Source organism: Pseudorca crassidens, chromosome 4 (genome assembly GCF_039906515.1).
Source record: "Pseudorca crassidens isolate mPseCra1 chromosome 4, mPseCra1.hap1, whole genome shotgun sequence".
Classification (NCBI taxonomy): domain Eukaryota; kingdom Metazoa; phylum Chordata; class Mammalia; order Artiodactyla; family Delphinidae; genus Pseudorca; species Pseudorca crassidens.
In genome coordinates, this window is record NC_090299.1 from 80259874 (window position 1) to 80279342 (window position 19469).

The window sequence follows — 19469 nt, forward strand, 5'->3', positions numbered from 1 at the left end:
AAAATCTCGAGCACCTAGAAAAGGACCTGGCATATAATGGGAAATCAAAGCATATTTGTTGAATGAATGAACAAGTAAATGCATGTTCCATCACTCCGAATGTCCTTATATGTTAATTTGGCTGAGGGTGAAATCTTTCAACTTTATTATAGCTGAAGCTTGCAAGATAAATAATAGCTTTATAATCTTTTCCTAATTTCCTTCCATAGAGCAGTAAAAAAGGTGTTAGCAAAAACATACCTGTATATATTCATGTAAAAATAATAAAAAATTAGTCACATTGTCATTTTGGATAACAAAGAGAATGATATTTTGGAAGTTAAAAGATCAGAAAAGATGCCACTGGAGGTAATTATTTAGAGATTTTAATTTTCACAGTTTTTTTGGTCTTAAAACTTGTTTCCTTCTTTGACACCTTTTCATTCACATGAACTATCAAAATAGCACTCAGATTACCTGTTGCCTAGATATTTTAGTACACTTTATAATGAGTTTAAATAAAAATGTTGTTTAAGGGTGATGCCTTAAAGTTATATTCTAAACTTTTTTATTGTAGATGGATTGTTTGACAGATTTCTTAATATAATTTTTGTTTTCTATAAGAGCTGTATCATTTGTTGTGATTTGGAGGAGAACATGTTTTTCACTCTTAATTTGCAAATATTTTATATATCAAGAAATTGTAGCGGTACTTTATAAACTTCCCGTGTTAGAAAGATGATCTAAAATTCTCTTACTTTATCGAATTTCTTAGTTTCTCTCCTGACTGTTGAATGGTAGCCCTATAGCATTATTATCATGTTTTTAATATGCATGTTATAATGTTAAAAATAATTATGTAAAGCAAAATCTTCTTCCTTGTAAAGTCTTTTTCTTTCTGTTAATAGGAACATTTTCATTATCACTCCTATTTATTACACTAGTTGCAATTAGTGTAGAGGAATATGTATCTGTACCGATTCACCAAAAAATCAAAATCCTGTACTTATATTGTTCTGTTTTTCATATCGTATAATGTATGACTGTTTTGTGAATATTAAAAAATAGTCATGTTTGTGCAATTTTATTTTTTCATTATTGTCTTGGTCTTCCATATTTATTCATTTATGTAATATGTACCATTTGTCAGTAAAATCACTGTGTATGTAAATGGCAAAAATGTATGTATATCCTTTTCACCCTAATGTCCATCACAGACCTTAATATAGCATCTTTCCAAAAAGGTTAAGTGACCTGAAACATATAAATAAATATAAAACAATCCATGTAAGTGTTAACAGTACAGCAAACGAAACTAATAAAAAGAAAACCTCTCTGAAACTTTCTTCACCCATTACTTTATCAAGCTTTTCATGTGTAAATATTTAGTTCAATAACCAGTATTTTTATTGACACAGATATTAGTGCCCATAAATTATAACAGAATGCTGTGAATCTTTAACAAATATAAATAATCTTTATATTTTTTCAGGTAGCTCTCTCTGCTTTCAATAATTATATTTAATTTTTAAATTATTGTTAGGAATTAGGATGAGGTTTTTTGCTTACTTAAGATTGTGATTAACTAGGACAGAGTTATACAGTCAATATCACACTAGCGACTAGGAGATACGATGTCCTCAGCTCCGGGGTTGTCTGTGGGGCCTGGGGTGGTGGAGTCCTGGGCCTATGGCCTGCAGCAGAGAGCAGCCTGGGAATAGCCCCTAGCAGGGCTCCTCTGAGGCCGGCCTGAGCTGAGCGGAGTCTGATGGTGCGCCCTGCGGTCCCCGCAGGTGGCAAGCACAGTGAGCGACATCCAGCCCTTGCTGCTCCACTGCGACACGCTGAGCGCAGCCCAGGAGGTGCTCTACCTCCCAGACATCTCCTTCAGCAGCCAGCTGCGGAGCGCGCCACTGCTCATCGTGGACAAGGGCCCCGTGGAGCTGCCAGAGGAGTTCGTGGTCCAGGTGCCCAAGGAGCTCAGATCTCAGCCCAAGGTGCGGCCAGCGGTGGGAAAAGAGGGCTGCGGGTGGCTGGGCAGGGGCTCCTGGGAGGCGCAGCCTCAGGCAGTGGCCCAAGTGTGTCTTCTCATCTACTTAGTCTCTGCATCCACTCATAGTGGCTGATGTTTGCACCCACTGATATCCTGATCTGTTGTTGAACAATGCATGCCTGTTCTACATTAGAGCCTCATCACTATCTCAGAACGTTTGACTTTAAATTTCTGATTGGATTTGAAATATTTTTGCATTATCACAGGAAGTTTACAATTACTCTTAGTGACAATGTCAATGGTTGTAAAATTTGAATGGTTGTAAAAGACATGTTTTAACATTTCTGATCATCTGCTTGTTTGAAATAAAATTCACATCAGTGGAAACTACCAAGATTTTTGAGGAGATTATGGTGAAAACATCTTGGTTAGGAATTGTGTATAGTCATCTAAAGCATAAAACCTGATAGAAAAGTGATTTTTACACAAGCAACCTAATTTTCTTATGAAAATGTTGGAAAGTGCTTTATTTATAATATTATCTCTGCAGCTGGCAAGTACAGTGAGTGACATCCAGCCCTTGAAGTTCCAGTGAGGAATATTATACAATATTTGTACAAAATTCAATACTGTTCTTTTCCTCAATACTTTGTGTATATACTTTTTACCTTTATGTAATATTTAGGCAATATAATTTTTCTTTTTACTCACCAAACTCAATACAGGCACTCTTATCCCTCTAATTTCCCTCAGGGAATATAATATGTATAATGTAATATAATATAACATCATAATATACAAGCATTATATAATATTTATATGTTTATTAAGTATATAATTATATAAATATTATATTTGTAATTTTCTTTGTGTCTGCAGCATGAAAAAGGCTGAGAATCATTTGGCAGGTGGAACCATGAGTATCAAGCCTTGTTCCAAAACACACTCACCTCTCCTATAGCATAATTTAATAATTATACAGGAAATACTGGCAAAGGAACATGAAATGCCACTATATTAGCTGAGCTTATCTTCTAAGCCCCATTATAGAAATCCCTGGTAAAATAAGTTGGAATACTGTGTTTTAGTTCAGGGACTAAGGTTAATGCATCACCCTTTGATCAATTTGAGATTTAAGAGACCTGTGAAATTTAAACCTAACTCTTCAATTACTGCAGCCACATAAAAAGAGTAAGTGTGTGGTGACTTTCACACTCACAGTGGCTCTGTCCACTCAGTCACATTGTTCAATCAGTGGCCTAGAATCTTTCAGTTCAGATTAGCATTTCTTCCCTAGTGGTGATGATTGGGGGGCAGTGGTGGTGGGTAAGTGCATATGTTTCTACAGAAGCATGTAGAATTGACTCCAGTGTGTTTGGAAAAATCAGGTAAAATGTATGGTAAACATTCCTTAAGAACTACATTTTTTTCTTTTCTGTTTTGCTTTGCATTACCATTTCAAACCTGAAATTCTGTAAATTGGGTGCAGTTACATTTTTCACAAAATGTGCTTCAGCAATCACAAAGTTTTCATTATATTGGCTTTTAATTTATATTGTAAAATAGTAATATGAAATTAATATTATTTAATTTACCCAATGCATATATGTTCATCAGTTTCTAGTACTATTGAAGAAGAAATCTAGAAATGAATTTTAATTTTTGAGTAGATGTTATAAATGTTTAAATCAGCAACTATAACATAAACACACACACACACACACACACACACACACACACACACACACACAAACACCTGCTGGCAATTCTGTCTTGTGACAAAAATTTAGAATAGCAGTCAATTAGAATAGTTTTTCCTATAGTACTTTTACTAAGATGTTGGCTGAATTTTTACATTCCCCCACTTTTATAGCTTAATAAGATTTTTCTATATTACGGGCTTTTACTTTTTGCCACATATGTGGCAGATTACAGTGTAGTAATGGGATTAAGTCAGGTTTTCTATCAACTTATAAATAGGAAAATTGTATTCTATTCTGTTTTGGACAAAGACAAAAATGAGGGTACAAGGTAACCTTTACGTGATCTTGTAAATGAAGACTGATGTAAATGTCATGTGATTTAAAAGGAGCCTACAGAATCATGTTAATCTGTTATGATGAGGCCATACTTTTTGAAAGTTGCTTTTGTGCAAAAGTAATTTTATCAGTGAGATAGAGAACAACTGAAGGTCATCTTAAATGTTCCCTATAGAAAGAATAAAGAAAGTGAAGTAAATATTACAGGGGCCTACTCTTTTTTGATATAGACGATAGTACATACAGCTAGAACACTTGGACCGTTATTAAAAATGAAATTAAAATGGGAGATACCACATTACCTTGAGTTCTTCAAATTGAAAAGACATGAAGAATTCAAACTAGAAAATGTCAATGAACTCCAGCTTCCTTCCTTCCTCCCTCTGTCTTTCTAAAACAAAAGCAACAGTATGTTATAGAAACAAGATAATTTAAGATTTAGAAAAATCAGAAAAAAATGGAAATAACGAAGACGGATACTAATGCAGTCTTTGATTGGAAAATAAAATTGTGATTACTTTGAAAAAGTTAATCGGGCTTCCCTGGTGGCGCAGTGGTTGAGAGTCCGCATGCTGATTCAGGGAACACGGGTTCGTGTCCCGGTCCGGGAAGATCCCACATGCCGCGGAGTGGCTGGGCCCGTGAGCCATGGCCGCTGAACCTGCGCGTCCGGAGCCTGTGCTCCGCAACGGGAGAGGCCACAACAGTGAGAGGCCCGCGTACCGCAAAAAAAAAAAAAAAAAAAAAAACAGTTAACCTCTATTTGTTCTATCGATAGCCAAACAAGCAAATAGAAACCCAATACACACAGCCTTAACAATATAACAAAAACCCTTTTATTTGTTTGAAATTAAACTTTGCCCCTTTTTTCCCCTTTACATTCATTTGACTTCAGATAGCTAATAGCAGTTCTTGAGAGTTAATGAGTGTTTGGATTCACAGGAATTAGGACTTCACAGTAGAGCAGCAAAGCATGAAGAATTAAAAAACATTGTTCTCAGAAGACCTTTTTCTGTTTAGCGTACTAAGGCAGAAGAAAGTCTGAGGGCAGATTGCACAGTTAATGACTAGATATCACGACATTTCCTTGAAGCTAAAGGAATGTTGATGTGTTTTTTATCAGCATTTTCCTTGCTTTAATTGTGATTTTCATGCAGATGCTTAAAAAGTTCATTGAGATGATCTACAAATAACCCTCCTGAAAGCCATACGTACAGTATGCAGGGCTCATACAAGTGTTCTCTCAGAGTACAGCTAAAGCATTTCAATCCTGACAAGTCATAAAAACTCCATCTACCCTGTGCTCATTTTTTTTTTAACATCTTTATTGGAGTATAATTGTTTACAATGATGTGTTAGTTTCTGCTTTATAACAAAGTGAATCAGCTATACATATACATATATCCCCATATCTCCTCCCTCTTGCATCTCCCTCCCACCCTCCCTATCCCACCCCTGTAGGTGGTCACAAAGCACTGAGCTGATCTACCTTTGAGATGTGGCTGCTTCCCACTAGCTATCTGTTTTACATTTGATATTACATATAAGTCCATGCCACTCTCTCACTTCGGCCCAGCTTACCCTTCCCCCTCCCCATGTCCTCAAGTCCGTGCTCTACGTCTGCATCTTTATTCCTGTCCTGACCTAGGTTCTTCAGAACGATTTATTTTTTAGATTCCATATATATGTGTTAGCATACCATATTTGTTTTTCTCTTTCTGACTTACTTCACTCTGTAGGAGAGACTCTAGGTCCATCCACCTCACTACAAATAACTCAATTTCGTTTCTTTTTATGGCTGAGTAATATTCTATTGTATATATATGCCACATCTTCTTTATCCATTCGTCTGTTGATGAACACTTAGGTTGCTTCCGTGTCCTGGCTACTGTAAATAGAGCTGCAATGAATATTGTGGTACGTGACTCTTTGAATGATGGTTTTCTCAGGGTATATGCCCAGTAGTGTGATCGCTGGGTCGTATGGTAGCTCTATTTTTAGTTTTTTAAGGAACCTGCATACTGTTCTCTATAGTGGCTGTATCAATTTACATTCCCACCAACAGTGCATGAGGGTTCCCTTTTCTCCACACCCTCTCCAGCATTTATTGTTTGTAGATATTTTGATGATGGCCATTTTGACAGGTGTGAGGTGATACCTAATTCTGGTTTTGATTTGCATTTCTCTAATGGTTAGTGATATTGAGAATCCTTTCGTGTGTTTGTTGGCAGTCTGTATATCTTCTTTGGAGAAATGTCAATTTAGGTCTTCTGCCCATTTTTGGATACGGTTGTTTGTTTTTTTGATATTGAGCTGCATGAGCTGCTTGTAAATTTTGGAGATTAATCCTTTGTCAGTTGCTTCATTTGTAAATATTTTCTCCGATTCTGAGGGTGGTCTTTTCGTCTGGTTTATGGTTTCCTTTGCTGTGCAAAAGCTTTTAAGTTTCATTAGGTCCCAATTATTTATTTTATTTTTTTTAATTTCCATTTCTCTAGGAGGTGGGTCAAAACGGATCTTGCTGTAATTTATGTCGTAGAGTGTTCTACCTATGTTTTCCTCTAAGAGGTTTACAGTGTCTGGCCTTATATTTACGTCTTTAATCCATTTTGAGTTTATTTTTGTTCCTGGTGTTAGGGAGTTTTCTAATTTCATTCTTTTACATGTAGCTGTCCAGTTTTCCCATCACCACTTATTGAACAGGCTGTCTTTTCTCCATTGTATATTCTTGCCTCCTTTATCAAAAATAAGGTGACAATATGTGCATGGGTTTATCTCTGGGCTTTCTATCCTGTTCCATTGATCTATATTTCTGTTTTTGTGCCAGTACCATACTGTCTTGATTACTGTAGCTTTGTAGTATAGTCTGAAGTCTGGGAGGCAGATTCCTCCAGCTCCATTTTTCTTTCTCAAGATTGCTTTGTCTACTTGGGGTGTTTTGTGTTTCCATACAAATGGTGCAATTTTTTTGTTCTATTTCTGTGAAAAATGCCATTGGTAGTTTGATAGGGATTGCATTGAATCTGTAGATCACTTTGGGAAGTATAGTCATTTTCACAATGTTGGTTCTTCCAATCCAAGAACATGGTATATCTCTCCATCTCTTTGTATCATCTTTAATTTCTTTCATCAGTGCCTTATTGTTTTTTGCATACAGGTCTTTTGTCTCCTTAGGTAAGTTTATTCCTAGGTATGTTATTCTGTTTGTTGCAATGGTAAATGGAAGTGTTTCCTTAATTTCTTTCAGATTTTTCATCATTAGTGTATAGGAACAAGAGATTTCTATGCATTAATTTTGTGTCCTGCTACTTTACAAAATTCATTGATTAGCTCTAGTAGTTTTCTAGTAGCCTCTTTAGGATTCTCTATGTATAGAATCATGTCGTCTGCAGACAGTGACAGCTTTAGTTTTTCTTTTCCAATTTAGATTTCTTTTATTTCTTTTTCTTCTCTGATGGCTGTGGCTAAAACTTCCAAAACTATGTTGAATAATAGTAGTGAGAGTGGACAACCCTGTCTTGTTCCTGATCTTAGAGGAAATGGCTTCAGTTTTTTACCGTTGAGAACGATGTTGGCTGTGGGTTTATCATATATGGCCTTTATTATGTTAAGGTAAGTTCCCTCTATGCCTACTTTCTGGAGGGTTTTTATCATTAATTGGTGTTGAATTTTGTCAAAAGCTTTTTCTGCATTTATTGAGATGAACATATGGTTTTTCTCCTTCAATTTGTTAATATGGGGTATCACTTTATTTGTGTATATTGAAGAATCCTTGCATTCTGGGGTTAAACCCCACTTGATCATGGTGTATGATCCTTTCAATGTGTTGTTGGATTCTGTTTGCTAATATTTTGTTGAGGATTTTTGCATCTATCTTCATCAGTGATATTGGCCTGTAGTTTTCTTTCTTTGTGACATCTTTGGATTTGATATAAGGGTGATGGTGGCCTCGTAGAATGAGTTTGGAAGTGTTTCTCCCTCTGCTATATTTTGGAAGAGTTTGAGAAGGATAGGTGTTACCCCTTCTTTAAATGTTTGATAGTATTCTCCTGTGAATCCGTCTGTTCCTTGGCTTTTGTTTGTTGGAAGATTTTTAATCACAGTTTCAATTTCAGTGCTTGTTATTGGTCTGTTTATATTTTCTGTGTCTTCCTGGTTCAGTATTGGAAGGTTGTGCTTTTCTAAGAATGAGTCCATTTCTTCCACGTTGTCCATTTTATTGGCATATAGTTGCTTGTAGTAATCTCTCATGATCCTTTGTATTTTTTGCATATTCTTTACTGGTGTTTATGATTTCTTTCCTTCTGCTAACTTTGGGGATGTTTGTTCTTCTTTCTCTGATTGCCTTAGATGTAAGGTTAGGTTGTTTATTTGAGATGTTTCTTTTTTCTTGAGGTAAGATTGTGTTGCTCTAACCTTCCCTCTTAGGACTGCTTTTGCTGCATCCTATAGGTTTTGGGTCATCGTGTTTCCATTTTCATTTTTTTCTTGGTATTTTTTGATTTCCTCATTGTTTACTTCAGTGATCTTGGTTATTTAGTAGTTTATTGTTTATCCTCCATGTGTTTGTATTTTTTACAGATTTTTTTCCTGTTATTGATATCTAGTCTCATAGCGTTGTGCTTGGAAAGATTCTGGGTATGATTTCAGTTTTTTTAAATTTACCGAGGCTTGATATATGACCCAAGTTATGATGTATCCTGGAGAATGTTTGATGAGCACTTGAGAGGAAAGTGTATTCTATTGTTTTTGGATGGAATGTCCTATAAATATCAATTAAGTCCCTCTGCTTTAATGTATCATTTAAAGCTTTTGTTTCCTTATTTATTTTCATTTTGGATAATCTGTCCAATCGTGAAAGTGGGGTGTGAGAGTCCCCTACTATGATTGTGTTGCTGTCGATTTCCCCTTTTATGGCTGTTAGCATTTGCCTTCTCTATTGAGGTACTCCTATATTGGGTGCATAAATATTTACAATTGTTATATCTTCTTCTTGGATTGATCCCTTGATCATTACGTAGTGTCCTTCTTTGTTTCTTGTAATAGTCTTTATTTTAAAGTCTATTTTGTCTGATATGAGAATTGCTACTCCAGCTTTCTTTTGATTTACACTTGCATCGGCTATCTTTTTCCATCCCCTCATTTTCAGTCTGTATGTGTCCGTAGGTCTTAAGTGGATCTCTTGTAGACAGCATATATATACGGGTCTTGTTTTTGTATCCATTCAGCCAGTCTATGTCTTTTGGTTGGAGCATTCAGTCCATTTACATTTAAGGTAGTTATCGATATTTATGTTCCTATTACCATTTTCTTAATTGTTTTGGGTTTGTTGTTGTAGTTCTTTTCCTTCTCTTGTGTTTCCTGCCTAGAGAAGTTCCTTTAGCATCTGTTGTAAAGCCGGTTTGGTGGTGCTGAATTCTCTTAGCTTTTGCTTGTCTGTAAAGGTTTTAATTTCTCCGTCGAATTGAATGAGATCCTTGCTGGGTAGAGTAATCTTGGTTGTAGGCTTTTTCCCTTTCAGCACTTTAAATATGTCCTGCCAGTCCCTTCTGGCTTGCAGAGTTTCTGCTGAAAGATCAGCTATTACCCTCATGGGGATTCCCTTGTATGTTATTTATTGCTTTTCCCTTTTTGGTTTTAATATTTTTTCTTTGTATTTAATTTTTGATACTTTGATTAACATGTGTCTTGGTGTGTTTTTCTTTGGATTTATCCTGTATGGGGCTCTCTGTGCTTCCTGGACTTGATTGACTATTTCCTTTCCTGTATTAGGGAAGTGTTCAACTATAATATCTTCAAATATTTTCTCAGTCCCTTTCTTTTTCTCTTCTTCTTCTGGAACCTGTATAATTCGAATGTTGGTGCATTTAATGTTGTTCCAGATGTCTCTGAGACTGTCCTCAATGTTTTTCATTCTTTTTTGTTTATTCTGCTGTGTGGTAGTTATTTCCACTATTTTATCTTCCAGGTCATTTATCTGTTCTTCTGCCTCAGTTATTCTGCTATTGATTCCTTGTGGAGAATTTTTAATTTTATTTACTGTGTTGTTCATCATTGTTTGCTCTATAGTTCTTCCAGATCCTTGTCAAACATTTCTTACATTTTTCTCTATTCTATTTCCAAGATTTTGGATCAACTTCACTATCATTACTCTGAATTCTTTTTCATGTAGACTTCCTGTTTCCTCTTCATTTATTTGGTCTGGTGGGTTTTTACCTTGCTCCTTCATCTTGTGTGTTTTTCTGTTTTCTCGTTTTGCTTAACTTACTGTGTTTGGGGTCTCCTTTGCGCAGGCTGCAGGTTCGTAGTTCCCTTTGTTTTTGGTGTGTGCCCCCAGTGGCTAAAGTTGGTTCAGTGGCTTATGTAGGCTTCCTGGTGGAGGGGACTGGTGCCTGTGTTCTGGTGGATGAGACTGGTGCCTGTGTTCTGGTGGATGAGACTGGACCTTGTCTTTCTCGTGAGCAGGACCACATCCGGTGGTGTGTTTTGGGGTGTCTCTGACCTCGTTATGATTTTCGGCAGCCTCTCTGGTAATGGGTGGGGTTGTGTTCCTGTTTTGCTAGTTGTTTCACATAGGGTGTCCAGCATTGTAGCTTGCTGGTCGTTGAGTGGAGCTGGGTCTTATTGTTGAGATGGAGATCTCTGGGAGAGGTTTTGCCGTTTGATATTACGTGGATCTGGGAGGTCACTTGTCAACCAATGTCCTGAACTCAGCTCTCCCACCTTAGAGGCACAGGCCTGACACCTGGCCAGAACTACAAGATCCTGTCACCCACAAGGCCAGCTACGTGGCGAGTTTTTTGCCTTTTGGTAAGTCTGAGGTCTTCTGCCAGCATTCAGTAGGTGTTCTGTAGGAATTGTTCCATATGTAGATGTGTTTCTGATGTGTTTGTGCGGAGGAAGGTGATCTCCATGTCTTACTCGTCCTCCATCTTGAAGGTCTCCAGCTATTCTCACTGACCAAACATCTTCTCATGCCGTTTACAGTAGCCATTTCCGCCTCTGTCCGAGGGCTTCACCGCTGCAAAGCTCATGGCTTTGGTCCTGTCTCTTTCAATGGTGCTGCCCGCTAGCCCTGGGCTCTTTTTTTTTTTTTTTTTTTTGCGGTACTCGGGGCTCTCACTGCTGTGCCCCTCCCACCGCGCCGCCACGGAGCGCAGGCCCAGCGGCCACGGCCCACTGGCCCAGCGGCTCTGTGGCATGTGGGACCCTCCCGGACTGGGGCATGAACCCGTGTCACCCGCATCGGCAGTCGGACCCCCAACCACTGAGCCACCAGGGAAGACCCTGTGCTCATTTTTTTTTTTTTTTGCGGTACACGGGCCTCTCACTGTTATGGTGTCTCCCGTTGCGGAGCACAGGCTCCGGACGCGCAGGCTCAGCGGCCATGGCTCACGGGCCCAGCCACTCCGCGGCATGTGGGATCTTCCCGGACTGGGGCACGAACCCGTGTCCCCTGCATCGGCAGGCGGACTCTCAACCACTGCGCCACCAGGGAAGCCCCCTGTGCTCATTTTTAAGTGTACCTTTTGCAAGAGCCAAAATGCTTTTACAAGGGGCTTGTGTATTCTCTCAATCCTATTGGTGAATCACGTCCAACTCTGCCATCACTTTTTTTTTTCATTTTCTCCCATTCTTGGGTTTTTGTATTTATAAATTAGAATGCTTTTTTGGTAATTAAAGCAAGGAGAAACTCCATTTGATTTTTTTGTTGCATTACACAAATATCAGCCTTTAAAATTAGTCTGAATTATTAAATACTGGTGGTTCTTTCATTCATCCTTGCCCTCACTTATTTTTTCAACTTTAATTGAGTGCCGATGCATGCTGGGTACTACACTAAGTGGCAGGAAGGCAATGATGGAGAACTTATAATCTTCGATCTCTCAGTCAGCATTGGGAGTCAAAAATTGTACAGTGTGGCAAACATTTGCTAGAGGATACCGCTTCCCTGCACCCAAGGAGACAAGAGCTTTGTTTGTAAAATGGTGATTAACATATGCCTAGGGGTGTGTGTGTGTGTGTGTGTGTGTGTGTGTGTGTGTGTATTTGAGGGGGAATACTAACTGTAAGAGCACTATTTTAAGAATACATAATTCTTATGGAAATCTAAGGACACTCTTGAGTATTGGACCTTGGTTTGTCTCCTGTGGGCCTAGTTCTTCTCTGATTCTTCTCTTACTTCCCAACAGCTTTCTTTGCTCATTAACATTGTAAGTGACCACTAACCTGAATTGTATACCACTGCTCTTAGCCACAGCACTAACCAGCGACTGGCACTTGTTGTCTTGCCTTTAGGTTTGAATTTCCAAAAAGAGAATTTAATCCTCATTGGGTAAGGCCAATGTCCCTGATTTAATTATTCATGTCACTGGCCATCTCATGACCTAGGCCCACATAGAAGCAAGTTTGTGTAACAAAGAAGCAATACTGAGAATACCTTTTATAAAAGTGAGTATAAAGTACTATGGAGCATGTAGAGAGATCGTCAACCCTGTCTTGGAGGATCAGAGAAGATGCTTTTGAAGAAAAGTGCATTTAAGCTGGGACCCAACAGTCAAGTATTAGTTAGCCAAGCATAGAGGTAGAAGAAAGATACTATTATAGATAGGAAACAGTAGCACAAAGGCCTAGTTCAGTATGATTGGAACTTAACGTGTCCAAAGGATAATTTCTAGTTGTCAGTCCAGAAATCATCTGGAGAAGATCAGGGTGGCATGATACAATGTTATGAGGAGTTCAGAATTTCTCTGATGGCAGTAAGGGAAAAATTAAGTTAATCTTAGAGGAATTAAGGGAGGAATGACCTGCCACCTCCATTTGAAGAATAAACTAGAGGCTTCAAGACTGGAAATGGGAGGTTATTCTTTTGATTCAGATAAAAAATGATGGTGGCACTGACTCTAGAAGTGAGTGACATTAGTGATAATGAGGACCAATTGACAGGAGTTAGAGATTCATTGGATAAGTGAGTAAGACAAAGGGAAAACCCAAAGAGTACCACCGAGTTTCTGACTTGAAAGGTTGTATGAAGAATGATCGTCTCACTGAGATAAGAAAGACAAGAAGAGGCACAGAGTACTGGTAAGGAATGATGGTGGTGTTACCCAAACATTTACAAATGATTTCTTCAACATACTCCTTTGAATAGAAACCCAACTTTCTGGTCCCAAATTTAAGAACACTTAACTTAAATATAATATATAAATCTGTAAAAACATAGTTAAAAATGATGTTTGTTGAGCATGTTATTCTCATTAGAAAGAACAAAAATTATTATCATTCATTGTTAGGATTCTATTTTGGCTTAGGTGTGATAAGATTCTGCCACAAAAGATCATCTGCTAGGCTTTTCATTCAGTCCTTCCTTCTACTTCCCAATAATACCTAGCAGGGCTGTAGTGCAGCCAAGATTAGATTTGATTTTGAGCTCTCCTGTGTTCCCATGAAACAGCTGAAAGAATTCTTACTATATATGTTTTTTTCCAATGTATATTTTTCAGTACTATGGCAAGGAGACAAATTGAATGAGGTTAAGACAGTTGATCTGCAGGCCTAAGTATACTGGGCATTCATTCAGTTCTTAGTACGATGTTCCATGTCAAAATTTGGAAAGAAGTAGGAGACTAGTCTGCTCATATTTGGGCTCATTAACAGTGTAACATAGCACACAGTTTAATAAAATAATAACAAAAATAATCTTCATATGTCTTTTGAGAATGCCTCAGAAATGAATCTTTATTAATACTCTTGCCCAATTCAAACTGATTATTAAAATAGAATATCACTTGATGCCATTGTTAAGTGATACTTTATCTTAAGGAAATGTTGAATGTCCTCATTGGTTGAGAGTCTAGGAAAATAAAAGCTGCATTCCAAAAAATAAACACTTTTAAATTCATAGATCCAAGGCCACAGTTGCGGAACCCACCTAATTGTACATATGAAGGCATTATAATAAGCTGATAGAGGCAGGGAAAGGGTGGCAAAAGCTCATTTATTGGAATAATTGTAAGACAGTGATTTGGGAATGGAGCCAAGTCTTTAGTATACCATGAATTTACCGACATGATAGGGCAGGTCATGGACACTGGACTAAATAAGGAGCAGGAACCCTTTAAAACCTATGAGCCAAAACACATACATCCAGTAAATAAGATTAGTAGACAACACATTCTTCTCTTGCTTCAAACTACCTCTCCACATGCCTTATCCTTCAGCCACATGGAAGTTCTAACAGTTTATTAAACAAACCATGCCCCCCCTTCCTTCCACATCTTTGGCAAGTGATAATATCTTTGCCGGTTGGAATGTCCTGTACCACCTGAGTCCTCCTCAGCTCAGCTAAAAATTTGATGTAGGGTTGACTTGAATTGATTTTCCTCTGCCTGCATTCATCCTTAGCTCTATTCTTTTTTTTTTTTTTTTTTTTTTTTTGCGGTACGCGGGCCTCTCACTGTTGTAGCCTCTCCCGTTGCGGAGCACAGGCTCCGGATGCGCAGGCTCAGCGGCCATGGCTCACGGGCCTAGCCGCTTCGCGGCATGTGGGATCTTCCCGGACCGGGGCACGAACCCGTGTCCCTTGCATCGGCAGGCAGATGCTCAACCACTGCGCCACCAGGGAAGCCCATTAGCTCTATTCTTGACCAAACAATTTCTATCCTCCCTCTGATTCTGAATTACAGTGGCCTGAAAGTTGTGTGTGTGCATTTGGTAAACAATTTCTCTTTACTTCCTTCTGGCTTTTATATTTTCATTTGATATAACTAATGATCATAGGAAAACCTGAAACTTTTTTACTCAATATGTTTTTAATAGTGTTATTTATATTGACTTTGATGAGTTATCCTTCTGGCATGTTCTCATGTTCTTATTCCCCTTACTCCCAGATTTTTGGAAAAGCTGGTTTTAATTTTGTTATTACATTACAGTCTGACGTGTATAGGTAAAGTCCAGGAATTCATGGGGAAGTAGAGAGATGAAAGAACTTGTAACAGAAGAACAGAGATTATTGTTTCTACAGCAATGGGAACCCTCTGTTTTACAAGCTCAGCCTTTTGGATATAACTTACTGCAAGAGAATAATATAATATGGCCTTCGAAGTACTGTTAGCTTCTTGTTTTATATGACAATATAATATTGTTTCAGATAAAAACCCGTTCACATTTATTTGTGTCTTTCAGTGAGGTTTGCCAGTTTAGACAAAATGTCAGGTCTAATTGATACGCAAAATAAATTATTTGGACATCACCCTTTTGAATCTTTATATACTTAATATTATATGTTATTCAGGAAGGGTCAAAAGGAGAGAGGAGACGCCAGTCCATATGTCCTACCAACCTCCCAGAATCCTTCTCGCTGGAATCCATCTTGGCTGAGCGATATGCGTGCCACCAGGAAGGACCCTTAGTCAGTGATTGGCCAGAGACAACCCGGAAACTAATCCCATCACCATAAAACCCGAGACTTCAAGCCATGTGGCAGAGCAGTTCTCCTGGGTTCCCTTACCCTGCTGCTGTCCGCTAGGGCACCCCTTCCCATTAAAGACTCTTGTTTGTCAGCAAAAAAAAAAAAAAAGGGAAAAAATTATATGTTTATGTGGGAAGAAGGATAATAGGTTAATAGGCATTTAGGGAAATAGGTAAAGTATTGAGGTTAAAAGACAATAATAAACTTTTCAGCTCTAAGCATGATTTTAAAACATTTTTTTAGGATCTTGTTCCTTTCCCAAATGGTATAAACACCAGAATGATGTATCCAGTTGAAAATAAATGTGTTAGTGAGTTTGGCCTTCAGGTATTTTCAGGAAAATGTGATAAACTCTTTTGTTTCTATTGGCATAAATTACAAATTATTTTCCCTTTCCATCTGAGAAGTAAAATTTGAGTAGCTTTTCAAAATGCTTATGGAAATTATATTTTTCACCATTACATTTTTCTTGTTACAAAGGATATTACTAATGGAAAATGGATGCTAAACCTTAACATTCTGGCCAAAAAATGATTTAATTAGGAATATATAAGTCGTTTCATTAATTCATTATTTGTGTGTCTGCCACATAATAATAATTGTGTATATGTTCCAAAGAACCAAATTTTACCCTACCAGTCACAGATGCTTTTCAGAATAAATTAGTTAATTACTAGAAAATCTTTTCCTTTTTCTTTTGTTTCCCTTCAACTCAAACAATGTGTGGTAGTAAAAGAGATCTGAAGTATATCCCAGATACAGAGAGGAAACTTCCATTATATTTATAGAAGCCTTAACCTCAAATTAAGATGAAAGGGGAGAGCAGAGCAGGTGTTGTTTTGCATAGAACATCTTACTTTCATAGACTGGTTTACGTCTGTGTTTTCAGATTTTGCATTATTCATATAGGTCTCCAGTACAGCAGTGCAAAAATTTGGCCAGGCACTCTAATTTATACTTTCTCTCTTTCATATGTATAGTTAAGAAAATTGATGATTCTCCCTCTCCCCCAGCTATTACTTCCTAAAGAAGCAATTTCTTTTTCTTGGCTATAGACATATCTTTAACTCTTCATTTTTTTTGTTTTAATTGCTACAGAGAAGGTAGTAGTATAGAATTATCGTTACTCCGTGAGCTTTGGAGTCTGACAGATTTGGGTTCATTCTCAGCTTTACTGTTTATTAACTGTCTTAACCAAGGCTAAGGACTTACATTTAAAAAACTTTGTTAACTCATCTGTAGAGTGTGATAATAAAAGTACATGCATTGTTGTGATGATTAAGCATATGTGAATATATTAAAATGATTAAACTCATAGTTTTTGAAACCTAGTATGTGTTACCTACTACTATTTACCCTTTTTTTTGGCTTTCTGTTTTGTAGTAATCATATCAGAGATATGTAATGGAAGATCCATGAAGAATTTTCACTGAATTTATTTAGTTACTTGTTAATATTTTTGTTTAGGTTTGGGAAGAGACAAAGTTCTGTAATAAAATACTGGCTTTATATTTTTGTCACAATCATGGGTTTCTAGCTTAGGGAACTGAACATTGAGTATAAATGTTTAGGAGAGAAAATAACTTAATTTAATTTACTTTACATATTTCCTGTGCCTATAATGCACATAGAACCCTCCATAATGCTGTTTTTTCTTCAAGGACTTACAGTCTGTTGCTGGTAACAGAGAGAATAGAAAAACCAGTAGGCATTTGACTCAATGATTTGGTGAAATGTGGTATCATACAAATGCTGAAGTATTTTATTTTATTTTTTATTAATTTTTATTGGCGTATAGTTGCTTTACAATGTTTTCTTAGTTTCTGCTGTACAGCAAAGTGAATCAGCTCTAGGTATATATATATATATCCCTCTTTTTTGGATTTCCTTCCAATTTAGGTCACCACAGAGTACTGAGTAGAGTTCCCTGTGCTATACAGTATAATCTCATTAGTTATCTATTTTATACATAATAGTATATATATGTCAATCCCAATCTCCCAATTCATCCCATCTCCCCCTCCCCTCCTTAGTATCCATATGTTTTTTCTCTACATCTGTGTCTCTCTGCTTTGCAGATAAGTTCATCTGTATTACTTTTCTAGATTCCATATATAAGCGATATTATATATTTGTTTTTTCTCCTTCTGACTTACATCACTCTGTATGACAGTCTCTAGGTACATCCACATCTCTGCAAATGGCACAATTTCATTCCTTTTTATGGCTGAGTAATATTCCATTGTATATATGTACCACATCTTCTTTATCCATTCCTCTGTTGATGGACATTTAGGTTGCTTCCATGTCCTGGCTATTGTAAATAGTGCTGCAATGAACATTAGGGTGCATGTATCTTTTTGAATTATGGTTTTCTTTAAGTGCTATAGTATTTTAAAGAAGGAGGAAATGGCATCCCTGGTATGTGGGGGTAGCGGAGAAAGGAGGGCAGGTAAATCTTCCTTAGATAATGTGGTATTTTTACTATTAAAAAAATCCCTAGGATCATTTGGGAAGTGCTGGCAGAGGGAGGGTGTTCCAGAGAAGTGAATCATGTGAACAAAGTTATAGTTGGAGAAAATTATGACATTTTCATCAAACAGTTAATAGTCTAGTTTAATCAACAGTAAGAGCATGAGGAACGAAGTGGTGGGGCAGGAAGTTTGAAAGGTAGTTTGTAGCCATCTTGTAGGGCATTTTAAATGCCCACGTGTACATAATTTTGTCTGTAGTGGGGATTCTTTGGAAGCTCTTGAACAGAGTTGCAGTTTAGAACCTGTCAGGATTGTGTGGGAAAGTTTAGTATGGAGAGAGACTTGAACATGGAGAGATCAGTTAGGTTGTTGCCATAGGGCAGAAGGTAATGAGTGTCTGAACTGGAGAGAGAGTAATCGGGATGGAAAGAAGAGGAACGATGTGAGAGATGCACAGAGATCGAATCTGCAGTGCTTGGCTACTAACTGGATGTAGGAGCCTAGGTGACTGTGTGCTCCCATTCGTAGAATAGAATGTCAAGAGGAAGCTTTGGTTTTCAGGAAAAAAAAAGATGAATCTGGTCTTAGAAATACTGAGTTAGAGGTGTAAATGTGAAGTAAACTCTGAAACATTAATCTAAATATCAAGGGAGAAGTTATTGCTAGTAACAGAAGTTAGACATTTTCAACATAAAGGTGATAGTTAAGGTCACTGGGGTTTAGGAGATCATCAAAGCACAGAAGAGAATGGGCAAGGGGAGAATTGGGGGACACACTTTGATTTAGAGAAGGGAAAATTATAAGCCAATGGAGGTGATCATATCATGGGTTGATACAACTGGTAAATAAAAGTCCCAAACTTTTCTTATGCTTTGCCCCTCTGGTAGCCTCGGCTAATGCTAATCCACAGAAAGTTCATAAATGCATGATAAGATGATGCCAGAGCATGAGCTAAATGGATGAGAAAATGAAAGTGTTTTTGATTTTCACTGAAAGGTTTGTGACGTGTGCTGATCTTTTTCAAATACCCTCTAGCAGTGGAGCAAATAATAGATTAGATTTATGAGTATATATGATGGAATTGGGGAAATATGACTATGTCTAGTGATTTTCTTCTATTTTGGAAATGTAGTTCCCTGTTTATTTGTTTTTGATCATTGGTTACTTGTGAATCATCGGGCTAAAGTAGTGCTGGTGTGAACATATATTAAAAGTATATGAAAGTTTTTAAAATGTTAACTTCTGGAATGCTGTAATACTGTTTGAGATTAATAGAAAAACACTGGGATATTTTTCGATGAGATTTGGAAATTAATAATTAAACTAAATATTATATATTGTAATATGTTCTAACTGGTTGAATCTAAATATATGCAGTCAATAGCAAAAAAAAGTGAAGACTTTTTAAAATACTTAAATCACTTTAAAATTTAAGAATTATACCAAATATGGGCTTCCTTGGTAGCGCAGTGGTTGAGAGTCTGCCTGCCGATGCAGGGGACACGGGTTCGTGC

At 37.3% G+C, this 19469-nt stretch overlaps 1 protein-coding gene across 22 annotated transcripts in view; it reads left to right on the forward strand.

The window, feature by feature from the left end:
* Window positions 1–19469, forward strand: part of ADGRL3 (adhesion G protein-coupled receptor L3) — an 874612-nt gene that overhangs the window by 312292 nt on the left and 542851 nt on the right. For 21 of the 22 annotated variants that reach the window (XM_067736151.1, XM_067736152.1, XM_067736157.1 and 18 more), the window contains one exon: window positions 1773–1976. The exons of the other annotated variant lie outside the window; for it this stretch is intronic. In XM_067736151.1, the coding sequence (XP_067592252.1) occupies window positions 1773–1976 (204 nt within the window). The remainder of the gene's footprint in view (window positions 1–1772; window positions 1977–19469) is intronic. 22 annotated transcript variants of the gene reach the window in all.